Source organism: Accipiter gentilis, chromosome 9, assembly GCF_929443795.1.
Source record: "Accipiter gentilis chromosome 9, bAccGen1.1, whole genome shotgun sequence".
NCBI classification, from domain to species: Eukaryota; Metazoa; Chordata; class Aves; order Accipitriformes; family Accipitridae; genus Astur; species Astur gentilis.
The window spans coordinates 27,753,829-27,780,903 of NC_064888.1; the positions used below are offsets into that span (position 1 = coordinate 27,753,829).

The 27,075-nt window shown below is 54.3% G+C and overlaps 3 protein-coding genes across 7 annotated transcripts in view; 1 reads left to right on the top strand and 2 right to left on the bottom strand.

The window, feature by feature from the left end:
* The window catches only part of ATP6V0E2 (ATPase H+ transporting V0 subunit e2), an 87,703-nt gene that overhangs the window by 53,762 nt on the left and 6,866 nt on the right, over nucleotides 1-27,075 (top strand). The window lies entirely within an intron of this gene.
* Nucleotides 564-19,582, bottom strand: ABCC2 (ATP binding cassette subfamily C member 2). Of its 4 annotated transcripts, XM_049811265.1 has the most exons (32): nucleotides 18,094-19,582; nucleotides 17,361-17,534; nucleotides 16,755-16,880; nucleotides 15,534-15,668; nucleotides 14,993-15,115; nucleotides 14,595-14,650; nucleotides 14,123-14,354; nucleotides 13,315-13,496; nucleotides 12,520-12,697; nucleotides 11,763-12,017; nucleotides 11,190-11,255; nucleotides 10,548-10,685; nucleotides 10,085-10,231; nucleotides 9,698-9,786; nucleotides 9,545-9,607; nucleotides 9,222-9,348; nucleotides 8,870-9,046; nucleotides 8,599-8,766; nucleotides 8,112-8,298; nucleotides 7,121-7,253; nucleotides 6,613-6,718; nucleotides 6,132-6,351; nucleotides 5,502-5,656; nucleotides 4,360-4,515; nucleotides 4,058-4,257; nucleotides 3,308-3,434; nucleotides 2,816-2,917; nucleotides 2,576-2,719; nucleotides 2,148-2,306; nucleotides 1,729-1,895; nucleotides 1,163-1,357; nucleotides 564-746 (listed from the first exon to the last, which is right to left on the bottom strand). In XM_049811265.1, exons 1-32 carry the CDS (start codon nucleotides 18,133-18,135, stop codon nucleotides 617-619), a joined length of 4,659 nt encoding a protein of 1,552 aa, XP_049667222.1. In that variant the 5' UTR covers nucleotides 18,136-19,582; the 3' UTR covers nucleotides 564-616. The 4 variants fall into 4 exon arrangements, with proteins under 4 accessions (XP_049667222.1, XP_049667224.1, XP_049667223.1 ...); XM_049811267.1 differs by lacking the exon at nucleotides 16,755-16,880; XM_049811266.1 differs by lacking the exon at nucleotides 14,993-15,115.
* Nucleotides 19,676-27,048, bottom strand: CUTC (cutC copper transporter). 2 transcript variants are annotated; one of them, XM_049811281.1, is made up of 9 exons: nucleotides 26,894-27,048; nucleotides 26,756-26,815; nucleotides 26,288-26,497; nucleotides 24,984-25,019; nucleotides 24,421-24,554; nucleotides 23,793-23,820; nucleotides 23,281-23,386; nucleotides 20,165-20,260; nucleotides 19,676-19,694 (listed from the first exon to the last, which is right to left on the bottom strand). In XM_049811281.1, exons 1-9 carry the CDS (start codon nucleotides 26,961-26,963, stop codon nucleotides 19,691-19,693), a joined length of 744 nt encoding a protein of 247 aa, XP_049667238.1. In that variant the 5' UTR covers nucleotides 26,964-27,048; the 3' UTR covers nucleotides 19,676-19,690. The 2 variants fall into 2 exon arrangements, with proteins under 2 accessions (XP_049667238.1, XP_049667237.1); XM_049811280.1 differs by lacking the exons at nucleotides 19,676-19,694; nucleotides 20,165-20,260 and adding an exon at nucleotides 22,001-22,699.

A 27,075-nucleotide genomic window follows, 5' to 3' on the forward strand; every position in this document is an offset into this window, starting at 1 on the left:
CATAGGGAAGGCAGACAGGCCCTGGCTTCTCCACCTCCACTGCTGGCAAGTAGTGTTCATGCCTGGGTACCACTGTGCAGCTCAAATTTGGTCTCCCCCCCATGTGTGTTTGGATAACCTCTGTTACCATCTTCCCTCAAACACTAGCCAGGTTTGAAGCTAAACTGAGGCTTATTTAGCATGTCTTAAAGTCAGACTTTCAGTTGGAATACTAGAAACAGTTACAAAAGTTTATAACACTCTTAGATTAAACTGTAAATTTCATTCCATAGTGCTAAAGCATATCTGAGCTAGGTTCCCCTGGCATGGTGAAGTACAAAAACTAAGACCCCCCACGGGGGTCATGGTCTCCCATGGCAGAATTTCCCCTCTATACTGGAATAAATTATGCAGCTCCAGACCCTCATGTGCACAGCAAGCAGGGTGGGGTAGCAAGGTTAACAGCTCACTCAAGTCCAGATCCTCTGTCCCGGCCAGCTAAGCCACTCTCTCTGCTCCTCAGCTGCAGAGAGAAATTCCTGGGCAGCCTGGCAGCAGGGAGAAGCTGCTGCCTGCTTGGTGAGTGCCAGTGGGAGGGAGCTGCCAACACACACAGCCGCACACTGCTCTGCTCCACCTACAGCACAGTGGTTTCTATATTCGTGATGCCAGCGTCCTTTGCCAGTGCAGAGAAGACACCATGCTTCTTGAGCAGCTCCTCAGGGCTGTCGTATTCCACAATCCTCCCAGCCTGCAGCACCATCACCCTGGCGGCAGGGAACAAGAAGGCCTGAGCTCCCAGGATCCGAGCTGATAGCACTGCTTGCACCAGCACTACAGCCCCACTGACCCTCCTCCTACAGCCACGTTATGTGGTTCACCTCTCAGCACAGAGGTGAGGGCACAGCTCTCCTCCCAGTGCTGATGGGGTAACACACATAAGATGTCAACAACGCTTCTATAACCTGTTGCTGTAAAGAAGGATGCCCACAGGCGTAACTGCTGCATGGCCATCCTTCCCATCCCTCTGTTCTGTCCTAGAACCTCCATATATTGCTGTCCTGGGAACTGCATCCACCCCTGCCCTTCTCTGCATCCTTGTTTCTGCTGCTGGCCACCTCTCGCCCCATCCTAGGAGTCCCGATCCCCATTCCCCTTGCCCTACAGTACTGCCCCACGCTACCTGTTGCTGTCCATGATGGTATGGAGGCGGTGGGCAATAGTAAGGACAGTGCAGTCAGCAAACTCGCTCCGGATCGTTGTCTGGATTAAATGATCAGTTTCCAGATCTACGGCTGCTGTTGCTTCATCCAGGATGAGGATCTTGGCTTTGCGAAGGAGGGCCCGGGCCAGGCACACCAGCTGCCTCTGCCCAACACTGGGATGAGGTAGGGAACTTGAGTTACTAGGCAGACACCAGCAGAGCTTCTGCACGCTGCCCTGACCACGCTGCCCTGACCCCAACACCATGCCTGCCCAGCCCTCCCTGGCCTTCCCCCAGCTGATCATCTTGCCACCCTGAGCACCACATCCCTCAGCATCTTGCTCTCTGGGCCACCATGGAAGGGTTGGCTCACGCTGGCTCCCTGGCAGCCTTTACTCCTGGACCTTTTTCTCCCATGCTTACTCCCAGAAGCTTCTGTGGCCTCGTCCCTGGACAGCCACTCTGCTGCAGTCTGCTGTTCCAGGCTGGCCCCTGGGACCAGGGAAAGGGGGTGGTGCTGGGCATGCCTCCGCTCCTCTGCTCACCTCAGGTTCTCCCCCGCCTCGCTCACAAGATGCAGCAGCCCCTCAGGAAGGTCTTGCACGTATGTCTTCAGGTGGGCCAGCTCAAGGGCCTTCCAGACCTCCTCGTCCGTGTACTGGTCAAAGGGGTCCAGGTTCATCCGCAAGGTGCCAGAAAAGAGCACAGGGTCCTGCCAGGGACAGCACCATCTTCAGCCACACCACGGCCATTCAGCAGGGCTGAATGTAGCTGCTCCAGACCCCCGAGTTTGGCCACAGCCTGCCTGCCCTGCTGCCTGCAGCTGGGCAGGGGAGGTGGCGATGGCATGCCCACGGGCCATTGGACTCTGCAAGGCACCCAGAGATGCACCAAGGGCAAGGCGGCACCCAGGGAACAGAGCCCGGGGAGGATGTCCAGCAGTGGGGAGGTGGGGTCAGCTCACCTGAGGGATGATGGTGAGGTTCTGGCGCAGGTCATGGAGGCCGATCGTTGCTATATCCACCTCGTCGATGATGATCATCCCTCCAGCGGCCTCCAGCACCCGGAAGAGGCAGTTGGTGAGGGAGGATTTTCCAGCCCCAGTCCGGCCCACAACCCCAACCTGTGGAAGCAGCTGTTTAGACCAGCTGACGGGGTTGAAGAAAACAGGGCAGATGCTCTCCATCTTGGTCTGGTGGGCCTTCGTGCCCTGCATCTGCAATCACCATCTCCCAGATGGTCTCCTTTGGTCCCTGCCCCACAGCTCAAGTCCCCAGGAGCCACGTCCCATCACCGTCCCTCCCCAGACCACAGACCGAAGCTAAGAGGACAGAAACAACTTTAAGACCATGTCACTACAGAAAGGGTAGAGTGAGGGCAGACAGTCCTCACCTTCTCAGTGCTCCCAATATTGCAGGTGATCCCCTGAAGAACCAGCTCCAGTTCAGGTCGGTAACGAACTTTGTAGTCAACAAACTGGATCTCACCTTTGCTGGGCCAGCCATGGGGTGGACGCTTTTCTGTCACCCACGGAGCCTGGGGGCAGAGGAGCATTAGGAGGGGTTGCACCCTGCGATGCTGGCTAGCACCAAGCTGTGCAGCAGGTGTTTGCCTGGACCCTGGTCTCCTCACCTCGTTCTTCACCTTCGTGTACTCGTGTACCCGCTCCACAGCCACAATGTTTGTCTCCAGCTCTGAAGACGTCCGCACCAGCCAGTTCAGTGTCTGGGTCACCTGTGTGGCAGAGCCAGAGGATGCAGAGCTCAGTGGGACCCAGGAACAGCCACCTCCCATCTCAGCTCAGGGACTCAGCCTGGACATGAGCACCCCTGGCCTGGCCCCTAACTCTCCACTCCCCAGCCCTTCAAAAGCTTTGCTACAGCATCTCTGATCCACAGTGGGAATGTGCTCCTCCCCATGGCAGCAAGCATCCCCCTCACACTGGGATGTGTGCTCCCCTGGCTCCATACCAGCTCCCCAGGTGATAGGACACCCCAGCTAATCCCCTTTCTATGGATCAGAGCTGGATGCAAGGCAGCATCCTCCAGCCAGCCCAGAGCCATCAGGGTATTGCTTCCAGAAACAGCCCTGCCCTGGAATAAGAAAAAGCTTTCATTGACTCACATTGAGGGCAGAGGAGACAGAAAGACCCACGATGCCGCCCTCCAAAGTGCCCTTTGAAATCACAGCTAGAAGCGCAGAGAAGAAGACCACCAGGCTTCCAACGAACTCCAGACGGATGGCCAGCCACCTGCACCGGGAGAGCACGGCTGAGGGGTGGTGGGAGAGGCATCTGCCTGCACCCAACACAGGGCCCACCAGTGAGACAAGCACCCCACCAGCATCCCTGCACACCCAGCGCTGAGCACTGTACACAGGGTACCTGCACCTACACAGCATGTGATTTGTAGCCAATTCTGCAAGCAGGTTCATTTTATCTGTCAGCCCCTGTGTCTCACACACAACCTCCTGTGCTGGTAATGCCATGTATCAGAGGAGCCCCAACTGTACAACCCTCACATACCCTAAGTATCTACCCCATAACACGTCAACACCAGATACTGTCCCCATCGCGCTCCCACCTGGCCTGGAGCATTGGCCTCTTCCCAGAACCCACCAAGAGCATCTCAGCCCTTGACAGCACAGCTCACTCTGCCCAGGCTCTGGACATTTCTAGGGGGCCACACTCTGGCTTTCAAAATCACCCTAAAACAACTCCTTCCCACAGATGGTGTCCCTATCCCAAGCTCCCCCAGTTCCTACACAGACTCTCAATCCTGAGATCAAGAGGGAGAACTGCAGCGTCTCAGGGACCCAGAAGCTGCTGGGCAGAGGTGCTGCAGGCTGTGCTGTGACATGAGGAATAAAACTCACCTATTTGAGACTATCCAGGCATAAACACTTTTCTGATTGATGTCCATGGTGCTCTCATTCTGCTGCAGGAATCGTTCTTGGTGTCCAAAGGCGCGGATCACAGAAAGCCCTGACACTGTCTCGCCAAAGTGGGAGTAGATGGGAGACCTAGTTACAGAGTCCAGACGCCTTAGCTGGCGTGACGTGGAGACATAGAAGCGCTGAAATGAGGGACACAGCTTGGTTACCAACATAAAGTTCAGCAGCAGCAAAGGTACTGCTCCAAGCAGGGCAGAAGCTTCTCTCAAGCCACGGTTACTCACCAGCACAAAATAGTAGAAGATGCTCAAGGGAATGATAACGAGAGCGAAGAATGGGGTGGCCAGGGAGATCATGAGTAATGTGCTAATGATGGCCATGAAACAGGAGAGCCAGCTGCGGAAGGACATGGGAATGGTCTCATCTATCGTGAAGATGTCCTGGAGCATACAAAGAAGTGTGGAGAAGCAGTCAGTGACCCCAGAAAGAGGGAGAAACCCAAAGGCCCCACACATACAGGGTTCCTACACATTCATGTGGTAACAGTGCCAGACACTTGCAGAAATATTGGATGACACTGGATTGGTGTTAGGGTCACAACCCCATTTAGGGCCACAGCTCAGCTTGGGAACAGCTGATTTAACAGAGAAGCTTTCTCCAATATTCCCCTTTTGCACAGACCAGCTTTGGGAACTGTATCTTCATCTGGACCCAGGATGCAGGAGCAGAAATTGAGGCAGAAAGAGGGACAGGGCTGACTCCAGGTCCACACAGGTGCACTCAGGTCTCCAGCTGGTCATCATCTGTCTCCTAGCTGGGCACCACATACTCCCTCATCTCAGAGTAAACCCAGCAGGCCCATAGGCTTGATCTCAAGAGAGATTTTTATTCCCCAAAATCAAGAGGTGGCACCAAAGGAAGAAGTGGAGTGGCAGCACACTTGAAACTCCCTGTCTGTATTCTCCCTCCTTTCTCATTTTCTCTTTGTTTTATGAGCTTCATTTACATAGCAAAGACTGTATATTTTGCTGAGAGTCCATAACCAGAAGGACAGCTCGTTACGGGACATGAGCTCTAGGCTCCTACCTCTCTTGGTAATCTACTCTGGACCCTCTTCAGTTTCTCCACATCCCTCTTGACCAGCTGGCCCCAAAACGGGACACAGCATCCAGGTGTGACCTCCCTAGCACTGAGCAGAGGAGATGATAACTTCCTGTGATTTGCTGGCCACTCTCCTCCTAGTATAGCCCAGGAGGCTGTTTGCCTCACAGTTGGCCATGCATCCACTATGCCCTTCTGGTCCCTTCCAGGCCCTGATCTGGGCTCATCTGTGCAGCGCTGAACAGCAACAGGGTTATGTCACCGTGCAACACTCTCCAGACCTGCTGGAACAAGCACCTCCTCCATACTGGGGCTGTTCTCTTACCTTGGCAAACCTATTCACAATGCGGCCAGTCGGGGTCGTGTCAAAAAAGCTCATGGGCACACGCAGGATGTTGCTGAGCAGTTGCTGATGCATAACCCGGGAGGCTCGCATGGCACCACGAGCAGACAGGATGGTTGCAAAGAGCAGGAAGAGAGCTGCAAGGAAAGCACAGGGCGGTCATCACCAGCTCATGTGTGATACTGGCTCCAGGCACCCTTTGGCTCAAGAGACACATGAAGCAGCTCCAAACCAGCAGCTCTGTAGCAAGCTGCTGTGACGGTCCTGCATCCCACCTTCTTGGAAGGCCCCAGTAACTGCATCCCACCACAGGGGAAGAATGCTAAACCTTTTGGAAACCCTTGGGCCCTTGCACTATCTCCAAACTGATTAAGGACAGTGATCTTCAACCTAAGGGGGCAACACAGACTTCTTGGGGCAATTTATGCTGGCTTCAGACTGCTATCTGTCCCCAGATCTGCCAGGAACTGGAAGGAAGGCAGCAGCGGGCAAATTAACACAATGGTGGGTCCCCTGCTCCTTGCTGCACTGCTGGCTGCAGGCCTTGCAAGCCATATCCCTTCTGGACCACGCAGCTGAGGTGAGCAGGATCCCTTGTGCTCCCATACTCACCTTGTGACACCCCCAGCACCCCAAAGACACCGATCCGCAGGTCCCGCTGCTCTGTGGGATAGGTCTGGTTCAGGTAGTGCTGCGCATCGTCAGTCCAGGCACTGAGCCACAGGTTAGTCCCCACGAAGGCGACGTACTGTCCAACGTAGCCCATGGCAACCCAGAAAGAATACCACAAGCCAACTGCATGCAGGTACCGCAGGTACATGGAGAACTTCACCTGTGGACCAATTCAGCCCATCACCGCTGCCCAGCAAATGGTGGCCAGTGACACCCAGCACAGCCCTGGGACTCCTGCCTTGCTACCCACAGAGCTCCCCTCCACCACCCTGCCCACCAGTCCCAGGCAGTCTGTCTCCTTCAGTGTCTCTTGGCTGCAGTGGGGCCACAGACAGACAGCACCGGCTTCTATGAGCCACAGTCAGGGTCTTGTAGCACTGAGCCAGGGCAGCACAGTGCTTCATCCATCCATCCTCCTCACCTTGCCGGTTTCCACAGCTTCTTTCTCAATCAGTTGCTGGCCTTTCAGCTTCTTGGGGGGCTCCTCCTGGGCCTTCTTCCAGGAATTGGTGCTGCTTTTACTAAGGCTGCAGGGAAGTGATGGGCATCATGGTCACAGGGTGCTCTCCTGGGGGTCCATGCCCATGGTGCATTGGGACTCCAGTGCTGGAGCCCTCTGGGAAATAATGTCCTAACTGGGGCAGCTTTGAATGAGCCTTGTGGAAGCCCTAGGCATTTGCAGCTCTGAAATCATAGCCCTTACCCCCAAAAGCAGGACCAGCCAGCAGCAGGAGATTCAAGGAAGACTACAGAGTAAGGCTGTGACTCACTAATGTAAGTAAAGGCAAGATCAGATGCTCCTGACCCAGTCCAGCTGGTGGTAGGAGCAAGTAGGGAGGCTTCCAGCCTCTTCTCTGCAGGAACCCTCTCCCCTAAGGAGCAATGCAGGGGCCAGGGGAGGGAGCTGAGAGCTCAGGTCGAGTTCCCACCTGCGACTGAGCTCTCTCTGACGGATGCTGGCGTCACGCTTCAGGGTCATGGTCACCACATCATCCGGACCCTCCTCCACACAAGGCTCAATGTCTTCATCACCCTGCTCTTCATCCCCAGCTAAAGCAACAGCTACAAGCACAGGGATGAGGGAAGGTAGGGTCAAGCACGGAGGACAGAGCAGATCCCATGCACCACACCTCTGCTGCATGCAGCTCCGCTCCACACCCCAGGCCCAGGCTGTGTCCTACCACCACACGTCACACCTTCTCCAACCCTGCTGCAAGCCCAGTACAGCAGGAGGAAGAAATCTGTTGTGCTGGAGAGAGAACTGAGAGGGGACTTAAGGCTAAAGGCCTTCATGGAGGCAGTCCCTGCTGCTGACTTATCCCAGTGCCACTGGTGGGACATAGAGCAGAGATTTGTGCTAGTTTAGTAGGTGCACGATCTGGTAGGTCATGTCACTCCAGTTCAGGAGCATCTCTTTGAGCAGGTGGAGATGGGTCCTGTGGGGATGAACTGGGAATAGCCAGGCTTTGGCTGGACGACTGGGCTGTGCCCCAGCAGGATGAGCATCCACCTGACCTGACACCACTCCTCCCTACAGCACTGGGGGACATGATAAAGGTGAAATGTTATCCGACAGCACGTTTAGAATAAACCAAAGGATCCTTCTCACTCCAGCATCACTAAGGTATGGAGCCTGTTGCCACATAAGATTATGGGACCCATAAACAAACTAAAAAGAGAGTGAAAAAATTAGGCAGGTCCTTCACTGGCTCTTCAACACCATGTCTGGATGCAAATCTTGGGCAGAATGTGCTTGTGCCACTGATTGCCAGAAGGTGGGAAGGATTCACAGCAGCCACCACTGGGGCCTGGGCTGGATAGAACCAGGTCAGACTGATGGATCAGGTCCTGGGGTTTTCACAACCCCAAGACATATGCATGGCCCCTCTAACTGCTGCAGCCCTGTTGTGTTCCCAGTACCTGTGGTATTCTTCTCTGAAGCATCCTCCTCTTGGCTGCCGTACAAGTTCAGGAACTGGGCAAAGGCCCCCCTGTTTGCAAGCAGGGTGCTGTAGGAGCCGTGCTCAGACACTACTCCTGCCACCAGCACCACGATGTTATCGACCTGGGGCAGGAAACTGATACTGTGCGTCACCAAGATCCGTGTCTGCAACAAAGTGATTGCAGGGTAGTGAGCATCAGAGCACCCCTTGCCCCCCAGCCAAGGGCTTGCAGGCTCTCCATCCCCTACCTGGGGACCTCTCTTCTTATCACTGCCTGGCTACAGGGACACGGGCACCCCTCTGGGGACCCATGAGGCCTCTCCTGCCTGCTGCAGCCCCACGTGAAAGCCACAGGACCCCTCTCTGTCCCAAGCAAGCAACCTCAGCTTTCCATGGATGGCCAACACCATGCCAGTGCCATTCCTGCCTGGCCAGGTGGTGGGGACGAGGGCAGGGGTGCTCACCTTCTTTTGCAGCAGCCCTTTTGGCCCCAGCACATGCTCGAAGAGGTACTTGCCAACATGAGCATCCACGGCAGACAGGGGGTCATCCAGGACATAGATGTCTGCGTTGCTGTACACTGCCCGGGCCAGGCTGACTCGCTGCTTCTGGCCCCCACTCAGGTTAATGCCCTGGAAGGGAAGGGACCTCTCTGAGCACGGGGCCAGCACAGGGCAACAGCTCTGTCCTCTGCTGCAGGTGCTACGGGAAACCCACAGCGCCCAAGGCTGATACCTTCTCTCCAATCTCTGTCTGGTCACCTGCAGGCAGCAGTTCCAGGTCTGGAAGGAGGGCACAGGCCTTGATGACCTGCTGATACCTGGCTTCATCCAGTTCTGACCCAAAAAGGATGTTGTCTTTCAGTGTGGCGTTCTGGATCCAGGCCTGCTGGGGTACGTAGGCCAGGGAGCCCTGGAAAGAGAGACACAAGAACAGCTACCTCGTCAGAGCATCAGCCTGAGCACCGCCACCTCCTGCAGCCTGCCCTTGCCCTGAGCCACCGCTCCGGGAACAGTCCTGCCCTGATGCCTCCCCATTGAGCTCCCAAGCAGCCCCACAGCCCCCTGCGCCAGCTGACTCCTCTCACCTGGATGTTGACGTGTCCCTTGATATTCTCCATCTCCCCGAGCATGGCTGACACCAGCGAAGATTTGCCTGAGCCCACAGCCCCCACCACGGCCACCAGGCTCCCAGGTGCGATGTCCAGGGTGACACTGCAAAGACATGAGGGCTGAGGAAGCAGCACTGCCAGGTCACCCGCCGGCTCCTGCGTGGGACCAGCACAGAGTAGCGTCTCTGGGGCACTCGCTTCTAGCAGCGCCGTGAGAGGCGATTGCCATCCCCAGCTAACAACATAGAAAGGCCCCCACTCCCCACCCATCTGCCCTCAACATGGCGCAGAGCACTCACTCTCTTATCGCCGCATTGCCGTCCTGCTCCCAGGCAAAGGTGGCCTCCGAGAAACGCACAGCGCTGCCTGTCAGCAGAAAGCCATCCCTCAGGGCGGGGAAAGCCCAGGGTTGGGCCAGCCTGTGACCCACAGGGAGCAACCTGGAGGTTCACCTGCCTGCAATGGGGTTGTGGTGGATAGCCGAGGTGTCCAGGTCTTCTCTGCCCAGGTAGCGCTCCAGCCTCGCAGTCGACACATTGGTCTGCCATAGAAGAAAGAGGATGGCATGTGGGCATGGGGCGTAGCTGGGCGGGCTGGCAGGAGCCCCGTAAGCAGAGCCCCCCAGACACAGCCCCCACCCAAGCACCAGCCCCAACCTCTGAGCCCCAAGCCTGTGTCACATACGGGAGTCCTGTCTGACCCCACTGCCAGCAGAGTCCCACGCACTGACCCCTGGGTGTCCGAGGCCCAGCTCCATCACACACCTGAGCCTCATGTGTTGGTTTGGGCAGAGGTATCATAAGATCCCCCTGCACCCCCTGTCCTTTTTTAAGGCTGACCTGCACCAAGGAAGAAAGGACCAAGGGCAGCATGGCCATGGGGAAGCGCAGCACGTTGAAAAGGGAGATGGCAGTAAAGGCTTTCTGTGCATCCAGGATGTTGTTCTCATCCACCAGCACGTAAACAGCAAAGCTGGCCAAGGAGACCTAGCAGAGATGGCAGAAAAAGCCACCATCAGTGTGGTTGTGTGCAGCCCAGACTCTCATGCTCCCCTAAGGCCTCAGCAGTGCCTTCCTGCTGGGGACCTGTTTCCCTCCTGCTTTCTTTCTCTATTGGGCTCCATCTCACCACTCTGATGGGACCCCTTTCTACCACAGCTCTCCTGCCAGCAGCCAGGACCATACTTTGCATCCCAGGCATCTGTCAGCCAGCCCCTTCCTCACTGCAGGAGCACTCCAGCTGAGGTTCCCAGTCTTTCCCATCCCCATGGACACAGCCCTCCCCAGCCCTGTTGGTACTCACCAGGAAGGGGGCACATGTGAACAGGAAGATAGAGATTGACTGCAGGTAACTGAAGTTCACCAAGTCCTTGAGCTCACGTGCCCGGACCTCATTGACTCGCTTCTCAAATGAGGGCTCCCAGGCAAAAAGCTTCAGGATCTGTGAGATGAGCAAGGTGAGCGGGTGCTGGCCTCATGGGAATGCCCACCTCCACATTCAGCTCACTGGTGGCCAGCACCTCTGTCACCAGCTCCTGGCTTGCTCAGAAGCCTGCTTGGCCACTGCATCTCCCCTCTCCTGTCCTGCCTCATAGCACTTCCCCACAGCATTCCCACTCCCTCATCCTCAGCTTACAGGTCACTGCCAGCCCCTCTGCCACCATGGCAGCCTGCTCACCACCACAGCCATCCAGGAAACCCCCAGAAAACCCCCTCTTGGCTCCCAAGTCTTGGTCCAGGTATCCAGAGCTCCTTCCCAGCCAACCTTTCAAAAGGTCGGGAAGCCAAGGGAATTGCAGAGACTGAGGCTTGGCTACCCCAGACACAGAGGCCCCAAGCTAGACTATAATGCTGGTGCTGTAGGGCAGGTGTGCTGCCTCCAGGTACAGTGCACCAAGAAGAGGGGTGCAAGAGCTGCCGGGGGGGGTCTCACTCCGCTTCTCACCTTGATTCCATTGAGGATTTCATTCATTGTTTTCATGCGTTCATCCTTGTTCTTCATGTTCCTCACCTACAAACAGAAGAGCCAGAGGTCACCTAAACCAGACAGCAACTCACCCTTGGAAATATAGCCGGGCTGCAACAGGTAAGGGAAGGGTGGGCTCCAGAGCCCAGAGAAGCCATCCCACAAAGCTGGACCTTGGCTCCCTGGGGCTCTGGACAACCAGGGAAAAACCAGTACCCTGTTGTTAAGTAGAAGCTAAAGCTTTATGTTATGGCTGGTAATATCTTGCTTTCAGTCCTCAAGGCTGCTGTCAAACACAAGACTGCAGCACGGAGCACTGTTCAAGTTCTGCTGTGATGGTAGAACAGGTCTCACATGCCTCCTGCTCATCTCAGCTGATCACCCCCCGGCTCAGGCTAGAGGCATGCCCAGCCCAAGTCAGATGAACTTCCTAGGCTGGGAAAGATCTGCAGCATAACAGGGTAGAGTAGGGGAGTGCGGAAAATGAGTGAGGAGAGCAACAGTGGGCCTCAGGAGTGGGAGGCCAGGGAGGATCTTGAACCCACCACTGACCTGGATGGTTTTGGCCTTGGCAACCAGGAACCCATTTATGGGGATGAGCAGCACAATAACTGCGATGCCAGCCAGAACAGAGGGGCCCAGCTCTCTCCAGAGGAAGACAATGGACAGGATAATTTGCAGGGGGGATGACCACAGCTGGTGAACAAAGTTGGCCGTGTCCATGAACCTCTGGGCATCAGCTGACATCAGATTCACAGTCTCTCCCACCGTGGACTCCTTGCGGGTGGCACTGGACATGGTGAGTGCCTGGAGAGAGAAAGCATAGTCACCGCAAGCCAGTCTGGGAGCAGCCTGGCTGCCAGCAGCAGGGCACAGAGCAGGGAATTAGCAGGCCAGGCTGAAACTGCTCCTGGGTTTGCTCCAGGTGCCTCTCTGCTGGCCACAGGAGCTGTCACCACAGCCTGCACACCAGGAGCCACTGGATGCTGGAGGCAAAGAAACACATCCCCACTCAGGGATCCTAGCAGAGCTGCCTTAGGTGTTGCACTGCTCTGAAGAGAAACCTCCCTCAGCCCCTGGTAGCTGTCAAACACATGACTACAGCACCCAGGTCCCAGGCAGAACTAGCACCCAGAGTGTCCTCAGTGCTGGGTGAGTGTCCCACAAGCCAAACTCTCCCCATTGCCTTCCTGGGAAGTAAAGGTCATATACCCCACTTACTCCAGGTTGATGGGGTAGGCAATGGATGCCAGTATCCCCAGCCCAGCTTGGACAAAGCCATCAGGGGTGATGACAGGGCCATACCAACCTTCTTGTAGATGGCAGCAATGAGACTGGCACGCACATTTATGCCAAGCTGGAAGCACAAGCTGAAGTACTGCTGCAGGCAGAGGGACTGGATCAGTGCTGTCAGGAAGAGCAGGATGGCATACAGATAGCCTTGCCAGGCAAAGGACTCCTCATCCGACACAAAGGCGATCAGCAGCCTGGAGGGTAAAGAAGCCCATGAGACCCCCACCCTACTGAGACAGACGTGAGCAGGATGCTCCAAACCAATGCAGGAAGAGCATCCTCACAAGAGTGGTGACAAAGACCCTGCCCCAGACACCTGGCTTGATGCTCAGCAAGCTGGGGATCCCTGTTCTGCTGAGTGTCCCTGTTCTGCCAGGGATGCTACATTTCACATTCAGCAGTGGGTCACTAATATCAGATCATCCACAGAGACTGTGTGGCTCTGCAAAACAAACTGGGCAGGTCCTGTTGGGCTGAGCTGGACTGACTCATGAAGGGCCCCAAAGAAGAGCCAGGACTGTCTCCAGCGAGGGAGCAGGACTGCATGAGAAAGGATGTAGGGAGCAGGGAGCAAGGTATCACCCGTAAGAGCTGGCAGCCAGCTCAGATCAGTTCTTCATTAAACTGTAACCCAACACATTCTCACAGCTTTGGTGAGGGCACAAAAAGTCCCCAGGGTGTGGGGCTGGGAGAGGTACACATATGGAGATGGTGGGGTTGGATGCAGTGCACATAGGGAAGTGGTGGGGCTGGGTGCAAAGCCAGGACATGGACAAGGGCATGGGCATGGACAGGGACAGAAAGGACTCACTTCAGCAGCTGGGGGCTGACGAACACAAGTCCATCATGCACCAGCTTGAAAGCCACCGATAGCAGGAGGTTCTGCCAGAAGGTCTTGCACAGGGTTTTCACCAACCAGCCCCGGGGGAAATCCTTGCGAGGGTCAGAGTCCCCTTTGTCTCCCTTCTTCTTCCTCTTCGGCTGCTTTTCCTCCTAGAGGGAAGCCCACACAGAAGTAAAGGAGCTGGTTGTACAGGCTTCCTGCACCTGGAAGGATGCTTCCAGGGCAGCGCCACAGACCCCAGATCAGGTATTGTTATGAATGAAGCCTTAGCTTCACCTCCTGTCATATTCCCTCTCGCTGATTTCTGCTCATGTCATACACCCCCAGTACTAACACCTCTCTTGTATACCAAAGACAATTGTTGCAAACCCCAGACCAGGCTGAACCTCTCAGGCCAAAAATCAGGCACCCCAGGAAGAATCTGAGGCCAAGGGTGATCATAGAGTGATGTTCACTCTGACCTCATTACTGGGAGGTATCTGGGGTAGGGAGAGACAGAGATAAGGGAGCTGCTTGTACTGCAGACTTGAGGGACGTTCCTGTCCTTCTGTAGGGCAGAAGGATGGAGACTTTCTTGGTCTCGCAAAACACGGGGATCTGCCGAGGACAGGGAATACCCTGTCATGGGTTCCCCCATCCTTGCCTATGGCCCTGCAGAATCAAAGAGGGGAAAACCCAGCAAAGGGGGCTGCAGGGAGGTGAGGTGACCCTACACCCCAAGGCTGGACCTGGATCTCTCAGTCCCATGCAAGGCCAAGAGTAGGAAGGGATTTACCAGCACCAGGATGTCTTGGCTCTGGGCCTTGCTCATGTTGTTCCCATGGTCTGGGTCACCTTCCCGGCGTCTTTTCTTGCGTTTACGTTTCTCCAGTTCTGCTTGGGCCTTCCTCACCGCAGTCTTCATGTTCTTCTCCAAAACAGCATAAATAGCCTGCGTCTTGTCTTTACCTTTCAATTCCCAGATATCCTCTATCTCCAAGGGTTTGCGATAGCCCTTGAAAACCATGCTGTGGGGCAGAGAAATCTCTCCTTAGCAAGTTTCCTGTACTACACCTGTTGGAGAGTCCTTGCTGCAAATGCAGAGCCTTTACACCCAGACTGGCCCCAACCTCAGGCTGCACCGAATGTGGTGCCTCTCACAACTAACTCCAAGCAGCCTGTGCTGCAGGCTCCCCCAGACAGGGTTGGGCCAGCCCTAAAGCATGCCTGCAGTTTGCCAGCCCAACCTCCCACAGAGCCCTGCTTACCTTGTGTACCATTCAAAGGTGATGGAGCTCAGGAAGGAGGCTGTCACCTCTGGGTTCTAGGGCACAAAGCAAAGTGCGTATCAAGAGATCATTGATGCTGAGAGGTGGTGTTGACAAGAGTTGACTCAGCACCCCCAGCCATTAAGAAACCTGAGGTTTCAAACTGTGCCAGCTCCAGCCCCAGGAATCCCATTTCACAGCCAGAAGCAGCCTCCCCTTGGACATATGTGCCAAAGACCCAGGCTGCAGGCTCCAGCTCTCACTGTGCCCCTTGCTGAAGCCCCAAGGTCTTCCCTCCCACAGGGGCCAGGAGGAGTCTCTTCATGGAGCCCACCCTGCCCTGCACAACGCCAGCCAGGATGCGGTACCCCAAGCCCACTCCCGCAGGGACCTCGCACCTTCTTCGTGATTTCCTTTGTTTCTGGGGCAACGTCTGAGAAGCCCGAGACAAGAAAAAGCAGCAGCTGGAGCCCATAGGAGATGAAGAAAAGGACAAACCGTGGCATGTCAGAGATTGGTGCCTGCAGGAATGGAGAGCCCAGAGTGACTGCTGGGGCTTGTCTCAAGGCCACCTGGCACTCAGAGACAAGATCCATGCCCAGGACAGCAAACAAGACTGGGCCCAACAGGGCAGTGCAAAACTTGCTCTGGCTCCTGGCTCAGCTTCCCTTCACTACGCCTCCCTGCTTCTTCCTGTCCTCCTCCCATAAGTCCGTAAGGGGATAGATTGGTCCTGGAGAGCTTATGCCACCCCAAAGAGACAGGATGAATTCAAACAGCAATTCCTTCTCAGGTCTCTTCTGGTTCCCCAGGGTCCTTAGGGCAGCTGGGACCTCAGTGATACCACTGAGAACTTGTCAAGAGATGAAGTCTGGAGGGACTTTCTTTGGGGACAGAACAAGACCATGGGGAAGCACAGAGCTTCCTGCCAAACCCAACCTGCAGGGCTCTCCGGAGGAGTGACTGGAATGGCAATATCCCACAGAGCAGGGACAGTGTCCAGAAGCAGAAAAGTATCCCCGAGTCTCTGCGCAAGCAGAAGCGTCGTGCATCATGGATCAGCAGGACCAGGAGCTGGGGGAAGGAAAATCAGTCAGAGGTTCAGGTAGGGCTGCAGGACTCAGTCTGGGCTTTAAATGTGCCTTTGGAGCATGTGTCCTGGGATACCAGCACGTGTGATCTGCTGGGATTCACTGCCTAGAAGACACTGAGCTCCCAGTGCCTGAGGTCACTGTCAACCCTACATAAGCTTTGGAGTTAATCCTACAGGGCAAAGGTTTATTTCAGGAAGACATAAGATCAGGCTCCTCATAAGAAAAGCAAGGTCTGAAGACACCCTGACATTACAGCAGGGCACTATTTCTCTTTTTAGCTGTTGTCACCCCAGATTCTCAGATAATGCCCAGCTGTGAGGAGTCACACCCTGTCTCCTGCATATTGCCTCCAGACCTGGAATTAAAGCCAGATCAGAGACCCAGCAGTGCAGCCTCCTCTGGGCAGTCTCCTTGGCTTACAATCTCACATGAACTCTGCACGTGAAACTAAATGACATGACAAAATACAAAGGACAGCAAACTGGGGTGTTACTTTTGCTTTTAAGTGTAGTTCCTGAGAGTTATGGCTTTGTAAAGACTGTTAGAATATCCCATGTCTCGTACAAGATATCTGCAACTTCCAAGCACATATTCCATCAAGCTAATAGCCCCTGTGTCCTCAGCTTTCTCTCTGCCTGGGTATCCTGTCGCACTTCTCGACTCTCCACACAAAACTGAGCCGCAACCCATGGGAAGCTCTGAGACATCAGAGCAGCAAGCCATGGTCCGATGTTAATGCTATGCAATCAGTCCTGTGAAACCCATACTGCTGCTACTGAGGCTTCTGCCAGAAAGCTCAGCTGTGCTCACAGGCATAGTATCTATCCCAGTTTTAAGGACAAAAGGAGGGAGCACTGTACAACCAGACACCCACCCTCAACCTATCCCCCTTGTGCACCACCGACAGATGTTCAGGGCTAGTCCCTCCCCATCCTCCAGGCCATGCTTCCCTTGTGGACGCAGCTTCCAGCTGATCTCTGCTATGGGAAGTTTTCTGCTGCTTAGCCTCATGGTCTCACACCCTGTCTCTCTAGTGACACAGCACATTTACCGGCTGATCCCTTACCCAGGTAGCAACGTACAGGCTGGGGTTTGTGTACTGGACAGCTGGCAGGGGGGCCTGCTCTGTGTCCTCTACAAACGCCAGGGCCAACTCTGCCGCTGCCGTCAGCATCAGCAAGGTAGCCAGCACCTGCGGGGAGAGGTGAGCAGCCGTGAGGGGAGACCCAGCCCATCGTGCACACGGGAACCACTGGGAGACAGCACAGTTGGGCATAAAAGCACAGTGTCCCATACACCGTTACACCCTTTCCAACTCAAACCTGGCCCGGGAAACCTTTCTAGGGCCCTGTGAAGCTGCAGCACTTCCACAGGAGCACTGCCATCATTTTAAGCTTGGAGGATAACAGCCCACAAGATGAGAAGCCCCTGTACACACCTCTGCCCCCCCTCCCAGTGCATCCCAGCCCTGTTATGCCCTCTGTCCCAGACATGCCTCGTCCCGGGCCCCCCTTTACATTTCTGTCCCAGATGGTGCCCTAGCGCATTGCTCCTTCTCTCCTACATTTCTCATCTCTCCATCCCACACCTGACTCCAGCCAGAGGCTTTCCACCACCCCTCCACCCCGGGCTGCTCCAGCCTGCCCTCTGCGCCCCCTCACCCCCACTCTACCTGTTTGATGATGTAGAGTTTGGTCACAGATGATTTCTTGGCTCTGGATTTGCACATGGGCAGGACCTGCCATGGAGCCAAAATCCAGAAGAAGCCAAGGGGGACCCAGACCAGCACAGTCTGCTGGAAGCACACAGGCAGGTCGGCATCTGGACGAGTGAGGTAGGAGGCGTTCTGGGGGCAGCAAGGACAGACAGCCAAGTCACTTGGGATGGCCTGACCCTCACCTGGCTCAGGGCACAAGAGCCACCACTCCTATAGCTCCTGCCCACCCTGCTCCATCCCATCGCACCCCTCTCCTCAACACCTACTTTCCTGGCTGAGCATTTCAGCACTCAGCCAAGGTCCCAGGTGATGTCCCCCTACTCATCTATCTGCCTGAACGTGGAAGGGCCTCCCCCACAACCACCCCTTACTGGAGCCAAGCCAGGTGCAGCAGCTGGACCCAAATCATCCCGCAAGAGGTCCGTGCAGGGTGTCCTGTGTTCCCAGCTGGGCTGCAGGGCTAAAACAGGACAGGGCTTACTCAGGGAACTGTCATTTGAATTGTTGTTTCATGGATACCACGCAGGCAGCGCATAGCGCTCAGTGCCATGGCAGTCCTGGATAAATACCAGAATCTCTGCTGACCACTGGCAGTTGAGTCCCGCTGGCTGAACAAGCTGCGAGCCTTGGGATCTACTGCTCTCCCCTTCCACTGAGCATCCTATCCCAAGGTGATGCAGCCACTCACCCAAAAGACGGAGCCACAGAACTCCTCCAGGGCTGCCGACATGGCTCAGGGGAGAAGAGACAACAGCTCCTTCCCCTCGCTCTGCCTGGCTGTGAGTCCTGGGTGGATGCTTGGGACAAAAGTCCCCCCACACCCTCAAGTGGTGTTGGGACAAAATCCCTGATGACACACAGTTAATTGTTAACTTGGTGCTATTGCACAACACCACAGACCAAAGCAGTGACCAAAAGGGCTTTGGAAACTGCATGGGCTCTGGGGAAGGGAGGAGAGGAAGACCCAAGAAAGAGATCAAAGGGGAGATGCAGGGAAGCCACTGTCACAGAGTCACTGCAGGACGCCACAGCCATTGCTCAGAAACCACAGCCTTCATCAGCGCACACCAACAGAGACAAACTCTTATGGACCCACTAAGGACACTACTTTAGTGCAACAGACCTCTCCTGCCAGAACAAGCCTGCTGAATACTGCCAAAAAGTCCAGCAAAGGCTGAGAAGCCGAAGAAGACAGTACCCTTTTTCTCATGTGCCACCCAGCAAGGAGGCCCGGGACACCAGCAGTGGTCCAAGCCTGGGAACTTGCAGCATCTGGCAGCTGAGCTGACTGCATGCTGCAGTGGTCTTTCTGAGTCTCTGGGATCTGGGTTCCTTTTACCAACTTCCTCTGGCCTGCAGAGCCTGGAGACTTTCCCAGCTCTTCTTTTTACTTTTCCCTTTCCCATACCTCTGTGTTGTCTGCATGTTATGGCAGCTGGCTGACCACAAAACCCAAAAGAGACTTTGAATCTTCATTCTAAGGCAACCCCCAACATCTGAGACAGCCAGAGGACCATTCCTGAGGCAGGTGACTGCCACTAAATCATCATGCAGCTGCTTAGGAAAGTGGAGGTGTGGGGGCAGGCGGGGATGGTGCTGCTCTAAGGCTGGAACTGGATTTGCTTCATCATGAGTGCTCTTGGGGAGCAGTAGGTAAAAGGGGATGGTAGGTTGACTACAAGGATTCTGCTGTCTCATTGTTCAAGGAGTTAGTAGATAGCTCAGAAGTCAAGGATGATACAACGCGTAACTGCTCGGGAACCACCCTCTTACCATCAATACCAGAGAAAGGTTCAATGTCCAACTCGTTGGTTAATTATTATTGGCTTGTCTGATTAAATCCACTTGTTTTTGTAAATAAAGCTACCCCTCATGCTAGGTCCTTGCAGGAGACTACTCGTAACTCTCCAAAACAAAGACTGAGAGAAGCAGCCCGAAGGAATCATGAACAATGTCGAGAGAGGAAGCTTGGTAGAGATAAGGGGGGAGGGGTGCGGAGGTCCTCTAAGCCTTTCCAAGAAATGTCTCAAACACTCACAAGTACCTTGAAGTGAAACTGTAGTCGCAGCGTGGATAATGTGGAGTCTGGATAATACAGGCTTTGTGCTCAAGGAACTGGTAAGGCAAACACTTGACCCATGTGGGAGGAATAGCACATGGGAGAGGATGCGGCTGGAGGAGGGAGCCCTGTGGAAACATGATGGTTCTGCTCTGGTGCAACTAGTGAAGCCTGTTAGCTCTCTGTTTTTCAGGGCCATCACGTCCAATGAATAACTTTTGCCTCATTATCTGCAAAATGTATATTAAAGTTGACACCCCTGAATATGCTAATGAAGATTATGGAGATCACACTAAACATACGTGACTATAGCACTCGTGTCTCAACCCAAATCATGCTATATGTCACCTTGGGGGCTGGGAGAGAACCTGAAACAAAACTGCCACTGTGGGAGTAGGGTGGGTTGTACTGATGCGGCAAACAAAGGGGGAAGATAGGTGCCACTGGGAGATCCGCAGAAGAGCACTCTTACGAACCAGAGAAGCCCAGTTGGCTGGACCAATGCTTGAACCAGGACTGGTGATCTCTCTCTGTTTCCTCTTTTCTCTTAGAATTGCTAAGTAATGCAAGGCATACCTTACCACTTGCCATAATCTGTTATATACCTAACCAACTATTGGAAAACCTCGTTTAAGACATCCATTAATCACTGTGGGAATCTTAATAAACGTTTGTATACGGACCTTAAGAATTGTCTCACCTTAGTCCACGCCGCTGGGGATTTGCCAATCTGAGTAACTCACCCTCCTCCTCTGAGTGGGTCATGACAGTCCTCCAGGCCAGAACCAATACCCTGCTGATGAGAGCAGCAATCTGATGCAATGGATAAGAAGTGAATGGAGCAGTCACTTCCTCAGCCCTTCTGCATCCAGAGTGCTGATGTCATTCTGCTCTCTGGCACAGGTGTCCTCTGGCCTTGCTTGTACCCATCTGGAGCGCTGCTGCCAAGGGGACCACTTGCTCGTGACATCTTCTATTTAATGCTCTGTCCCATTGCGTGTCTCAGTTTTCAGTACATGTCACAGCCCATCCTCACCCCGTCTTTGGTCTCTCATTCAGAACTGAAGTGCTTTGCTCAGGACAGGATGCCAGCTATCTTTTAATGTTCAAAGCAAGCACACCCCCACTTTCTCTACCCTCATACCTGGGACATGCTCCTCCTAAAAACCCACAAAGCCACCTCACTATCCTTCAGTTCCTCCCATAAAGCTTCCTTCACTACAATACCCAGAAAACGTTCACTGGGACCAAGCTAATCAAAGTGGTAAGACCTCTTTGGCCAACAATACCACACTGTTTCCCTGTGTTCCCTTGCTTTTACCCATCTGTTATCCACCACCTTATAACTTAAGTTTTCAAAATTAGGCATTGCTTCATGCCTGTTTCTCACAGGGTCTGGTCCAGGACAGAGGCTTCTGCAAGGCAATCTACAAATTAGTCCAGCCCTCACTACTCACCTGTTTCTGAAGGGTTTATTTCTCTCCTTTGTTATGCTGTAACACCACATGAGTTCAACAGCCTTTTTTTCTTTCTTTCTTTTTTTTTTTTTTTTTTTTTTTTTTAACTTTACACAAAAGGAAAGAACCAAACTCTGTGTTTACGATGCTAGGGGGGCTGCCTCAGCAAAATATTCATGTTAATTGAGCTACCAGTATCTTAATCATCACAACTTATGAAATCTCACAACATAAGCCATGAATTCTTAAATCAGGTATTCTGAACTATATTGACTATAACCACAAATTTAATCATTTCTTCTTCTGAGTTTAGATCCTCCCTACTGCCTGCACATCTATCTGCCAGTACTGAAGAAGGCTCCAACACCAGCACTAAGCAGCCATTCCCTTCCCAGCTCCTGTGTTGCAAACTACCACATACACTCCCGAGGTGTGTTTTGGGAGACAGATACCGGTGATGGATCCATGTGAAAAGGTGGATGTACCCTTTGAGCTGAAGATACATAGTTAGTCTTGGTTGTAGGTTTTCCGTGACCTGATTATGTTTAAGGTGACAAAAGGTGCTGCCACCTTGTCAAATATTACATTTTCCTGTACATCCTCAGAGGCTGTATGCTATTGCTAAGAGGGGCAAATAAATCTGAACCCTGCTTTTTGTCTCCTAAGAAGGTCCGCTATCTCTGCTGTCAGGGGGATCCTCTTTAGCTTTGTGGATCTTTTAGAGAAAAGCAGGCTGCAAGAATAAAGCTGCTTTATCTCTGGGTCTCTACTCTTTTAATGGACCACTGACACCATTCAGATCTTTCATCGGGTATTTTGCAGGGTAACTGAAATGAGTCTAAGGCTTCAATTCTGACTAGGCAGCAATAACTCAACAGGCATGTTCCCCGAGCACTGTCTGGAGAACAAGCAGTTTGTGCTTCATGTTGGGAAAAGGACCTGGAAACTCCCTGAGAAAAAGCACCTTGTCCTCCCAAGGAATCTCATCACACACACCCCCCACCTCAAGCACCCACAGCCCAGGATGCCTCGCAACTACCTCACCTCATCAGTCAGGTAGTTAGAAGCTCCTTCCCATTAGAACTTAATGTGTTCAATATCTCTAGGTATCAATGTGCTTCTCTCTACCTAGCAGCTGCTGCGTTGCTAATCCCCAGCTACCCTACTGGCTGACCACAGCAGGACTTGTTTTCCACCTGTGGCTATGATGTTTCCCTCCCTGGCATTCTTGATGATTGTATTCTCCTCTGGTGCAGAAGGGGCCTGATTAATTCAGGCTATGCAACACAGATCACAGTCTTGCCTGTAAAATATGAATAAATTTTAAAAAAGCACAGCGAGAGGGGGGCAGCTGCAGTGTTTATTTGACAATCACATGCAGTGCTACACAATTCAGTCCCCCTACTTGCTCAGCTCCCTTCCTCCCAAATACTGCTGAACAGCTTTTTGCCACAACATCTGGGAATGAGTCCTTTTATTTAAAATGGCCAACGTACGTTTCCAGGCCAGGGACTGGTCATTCGGGGGAAGCCAAGGGAAGAGATGTCGGGCTTCATCACCTAGTTCACATCCTCTGCAGCCTGAGGACGGAAGCGATACCCATCTGTCCATGTGGCAGGAAAGACCCTGGAGTCTCAGCGCTCTTGTCCCAGCACAGTGCCTTCCACTACAGAATGTTCTTTGCGATCGCATTCAGGGTCCTCACTTTGGCCACATCTGCCACCTTTATGGAGTATTCAGGGGCAGAGAAGGACGCTCCCATGGCAACGTTCGGATTTCTGTCAGGAAAACCACTGGTTACTATCTGCAGGTGATACAGGTGACTAAGACACACTAAGAAAAACCCACTATCTCCCCTAGTCTCAGCAGTGGCCAGAGAACCTGCTGGTGCCACCCAAACCAAAGATCAGACAGTAATAGAAAAAGGAATAATCCAAAGGCAAGAAACAACAGCATCGACAGAAACCCAGTGCAGACCTGTGGACAGATGTAAGCCATTCCTCAGAAGCACATCCCACTGGCCTCCCAAATCCTCCACACTTGTGTTAAAGGTCTAAGGCAGCTACACCAGAACCTGCCTTCCCGAGTGCCACACAAGCGCACTCACAAGCCCTAGGGCAGCAGTAACAGAAGAAATACCCCAAGGATCCGGTTCTGCATCCATGTCTGGATGATGAGCAGTGCTGGATTCACACACTGCAGAATACAGAGCCAGGCATCAGGACCCCAACCACAAGAGCGCGATTAGCACCAAGGAAGCTGTTCGAAATTTATGCCTGTTCTACAAACTCACATTCACATTAATCCAGCTTTTCCCTTGCACAGTTTTGCTAAAAAATAAAAACAAATAATCAGTTACCTGAACTTCATCCCTGAGTCCCGGGCTGAGCGAGCAGAGCAGTGAAACTCAGAAGCAGTGGAGCCTTCCAGAATCCTCTGCAGGTTGCGCTCTGTGATGCCACCCCCTGGTGGGAAGAATCCCGATGTCACATACAGCGCAGATGGCACTGTCCCAGACCTGACACCACCCTGGGACCTACCCCCGCTAAGGGACAAGTGCCATCTACACTGAAGGGAAAAGACAGCCCTTGGGAAAACGGAGACCCGGGCACATGAAAAGAGACAAGAGAAGCCTTGGCTCATATTCTCCCACAGATGTAGAGCTGTCCCCAAATCCTCCAGCAAGCAAGTCGCTGCAGAGCTCTGCCATCCCCAGCTGTCTGGGTGGCCTTTACTCGCACCAGGGCAGGAGCTCCTCCTCCTGGGGACCTGGCTTAGAAAGCCAGATCAGACAGCACACCCCAGGGCAAGAGGCTAGGAAGCAGGTGCTAGGGACTACAGGACCTGTTACAGATGACAAAACACCATTACCTGGCACCACCACAATTCTGCCCTTTGCCTGAAAGAAGAATAACATGTTAGTGATATTGCTCAGCACTACATCTGCACATGCATTTGTGGGATAGCAAAGAAATCTTACATGCAGTACCTTCCACAAACTCATGGATGTCACCATGGCTTACGATTCGTGCGCTCTCACCCACCTATTTTGTAGTACTCATGTGTTTCAAGGAAAAGGGGAAAAGAATTTGCAGGTACAGCTAAGGCAACTTGTCACCATTTCTTCCTACCTCTCTATCCCACCTGGCTACCTCTCAGGTACATCTGTTGCACTTTCCTAACAGGAACTGTGAGAGCCCCAACAGGGACCTCACTTTGCTGTTTGCATGGCCTAATCACACCCAGCTGCTGAAATGAACTCCTACTGCCCTCGTCCCAGTCTGCGAGCAAGAACAACCCAACCAGTCTTTGCTGTGGGAGACTTTAGGGTCCAGGCCACAAGGACTTAGGAAAAGATTAAAGCCAAGCCAGAGAGGGAGGGCAAATGGTCCTTGACAGGAGTTCCCTTACAGAAATGAGGGCTACCATAAAGGAGCTGCCTCCAGGCAATGCCCAGGAAGCAGCCGCAGTAAACCAGGGGAGCACAGGCAACACTTACCTGTTCTGCAAGCCTCTTAATTAAAGACAATCCTTCCAGCGCTGAGCTGTCACAGCCACTTGTCAACACCCGCTCAAACCCCAGAGAAATCAGGGTCTCCAGTGCCACCAGGGGGTCATGCACCATGTCGAAGGCTGAGAGGCCAACACAACAGCTCAGAAATCACTCAGCTCATTGTGCTCAAGCCCTGTCCCCCAGCCAGCTCAGGAGCCCAGGAGACAACGATAGGAGGGTCCTTCTCACAGCTGGCCACACCTGCAGGGAGCCACAGCTCCTGACTATAATGTCCCCCTCACAGCAGTGGCAGGGCCACCGTGCTCAGCTCCTCAGATGCCTCCTCTCCACACAGGGCAGTGACACAGACCCCAAGCCTGCACCCCCTGGACCTTTCCCCTCCTGGGGGAACAGTGCAGCCACAGCCTGCTCCTACACAGCATGCAGAGCTTTCCCCTCTCCAAAGAATGACCAAAGTACCTTAAGCTCAGCTCCCTCCCAGCCCCACCTTCCCCTGACAGTGGGACAGAGGCTGGTCCCTGCCAGGGCCACTGTCGCAGGCGACTCACCTCGGTGAAACGTGACTGGCAGGGGACGGCACACCGCTGCAATAAGAAGACATATGGTCAGTCAGGGCTGGTACAGGGAGTCCCTTGTGCTAGAACCAGAAAAGCACATCAGATGAAAGAGGGCAAAGGCTTCTCAGGCCATTCATGGGGAGCTCAGAAGAGTCCCAGTACTTGCTGGGAACAACACAGCTGCTGTTCTTTGGCCAGGCTCTTTGGTGAGGAAGAGTTCTTCTGCCCGTTGAGGAAGCAAAAAAACCTTTGTTGTTATGAGTAACACCAAAATCCCCCACCTCATCTGGATCATGCAGAACCCCCATTCCCACCAGAGATGTCTCTCTGCAGGAAGGAAGCAGGGAAGTTGTATCATCTACCTGGGGAACGGACAACACCAGCAAGTAGTCTTTGAAAGCAGGAGAGCTGATTTTTGTGATTTCTTTCACTACCTACAAGTTCTGCTCTCAGACCACAGCTCACTTCACCAGTGGTGCTCTATTTACTAGGCAAACCTTATTTACTTCTTTGAAAAGAAATCCAACTGCCTCCTGCCCTGGAAACGCTGGTTCCAGCAGAGCACCTCATTGCTCTAGTGGAGGCAGATCCTGGCAAGATCGCTCTCTTTTGCTGCACTCCCTACAGCCCATTCACCTCCATACATACAAGAACCTTGGCAGCACATCATCAGGGCAACGCTCAGCCCTCTTTAGCTTTGCCTGTAGCTTACAGAAAAGATGTAGAAGCAAATTCTCTTTCTCTCTACGCGTTAGGCATCTGGACTAACAATTTTCCACTGCAGCTTCGGTATCCTTTTATACGTTTCCACCTCTCTCTCATTATTCTTTCTCACTGCGTGCGCTAGAGGAAAAAATGAAGAGGCCAAAGTCCAGGAGAGACATACCCTAGACACCTGTAACAGGGACATAAGGAAAAGAACAAAGGGCGAGGAAAATGAAGAAGGAAGGGAATTCATAATACTCTGACGCCCCCGAAGCAGCTCACCTAAGCACCTCTCCTGCTTAGATCCTGCCATTACATCCCAGGTGGCCTCAAACACTGTGTGAACCGCTTGGGGCAGCGGCCCTTGGTCTGCACAGCTTCTTACCTGTTTAACGTCTCACAACAATACATGAAACCGGTAGAAGGTGGAGAGAGATGGCAAGACCACAGACAAGACGTGCAGACAAAAGCACCCTGCGCGGTTCCTTCTACAGCGCCGGACGGAGCCGCGCGGGACTCCCACCCCCACGGTCACCGCACAGCTACCGCGCAGAGCTCAGCACAGCGTTTCTGACCGGGGACGCTCTTACCCAGCAGCGCTGTGCAGAGCTCTGTGTCAATGCGCCCGTCCTCGGTGAGGGCCCCGAACACCAGCCCGTCAGCCCCGTGCAGCTTGGCAAGGCGGATATCGGCTTTCATCACCTCCACCTCCCGGTCCGAGTAGAGGAAATCGCCGCCGCGAGGTCGGATCATCACGAACACGGGGACCCGCACGCACTGCTTCACCACCTGCAGGAGTCCTGGGGGGGGGGGGGGGGGGAACGGAGAGCGGCAGCTCAGCACCCAGCCGCCGGGGGAGGCGAGAGGGGAGGCTGGGGGGGGTGAGGGGGGCACAGGGGGCGGGGGAAGCCAGGCTGGGGAAGAGGGCACAGGGAAGGAGGGCGGGCAGGAGGGTGCGCCGGGCACGCCGGCCGACCCCCCCCCCCCGGGGAGGGGGCGCGGCCCCGGCGGAGGGGGAGGACGCGGGCCGCCGCAGGGCGGGGGCGGGCGCGGCTCACCCATGCTCGGGGTGGTCCCTCCTTCCACGAGGCCGGCGCAGAGCTCGATCCGGCCTGCACCTGCGGAGAGGCGCGTCAGAACCGGCCCCGCCGGGGCCCGCCGCGCCGCCGCCCCCCCCCCTCGCCCGCGGGCCTTACCTCCGCGCTCCGCGTTGACGGCGGACTCCACCGAGTCCACGCACACCTCCATGAGGAAGCCATCGTCCATACCTGGCGGGGAGCGGCGCCGTCAGCCCGGCCCGCCCCATGGCTGCCGACCGGCTCCGCGCCGCCGCCGGCCGCGGCCCCGCCCCCGCCCCGCTTCCGCCGCAGGCCCCGCC

Bases quoted from the DNA above. Each gene is read 5' to 3' on its own strand.
- ABCC2 (XM_049811265.1), bottom strand. From the start codon at position 18,135: ATGTCGGCAGCCCTGGAGGAGTTCTGTGGCTCCGTCTTTTGG. The intron at 14,355-14,594 runs GTAAGCAGGGCT...TCTGCCCCACAG, and splicing joins ACCTTTGAATGGTACACAAG to CATGGTTTTCAAGGGCTATC. The intron at 12,698-13,314 runs GTGAGTCCTTTC...TTTACCCTCCAG, and splicing joins GTCAGCCCCCAGCTGCTGAA to GCTGCTGATCGCCTTTGTGT.
- CUTC (XM_049811280.1), bottom strand. From the start codon at position 26,963: ATGGACGATGGCTTCCTCATGGAGGTGTGCGTGGACTCGGTGGAGTCC. The intron at 26,816-26,893 runs GTAAGGCCCGCG...GCCTCTCCGCAG, and splicing joins CGTCAACGCGGAGCGCGGAG to GTGCAGGCCGGATCGAGCTC. The intron at 24,555-24,983 runs GTGAGTCGCCTG...TTGGCCTCTCAG, and splicing joins GCCAGTCACGTTTCACCGAG to CCTTCGACATGGTGCATGAC.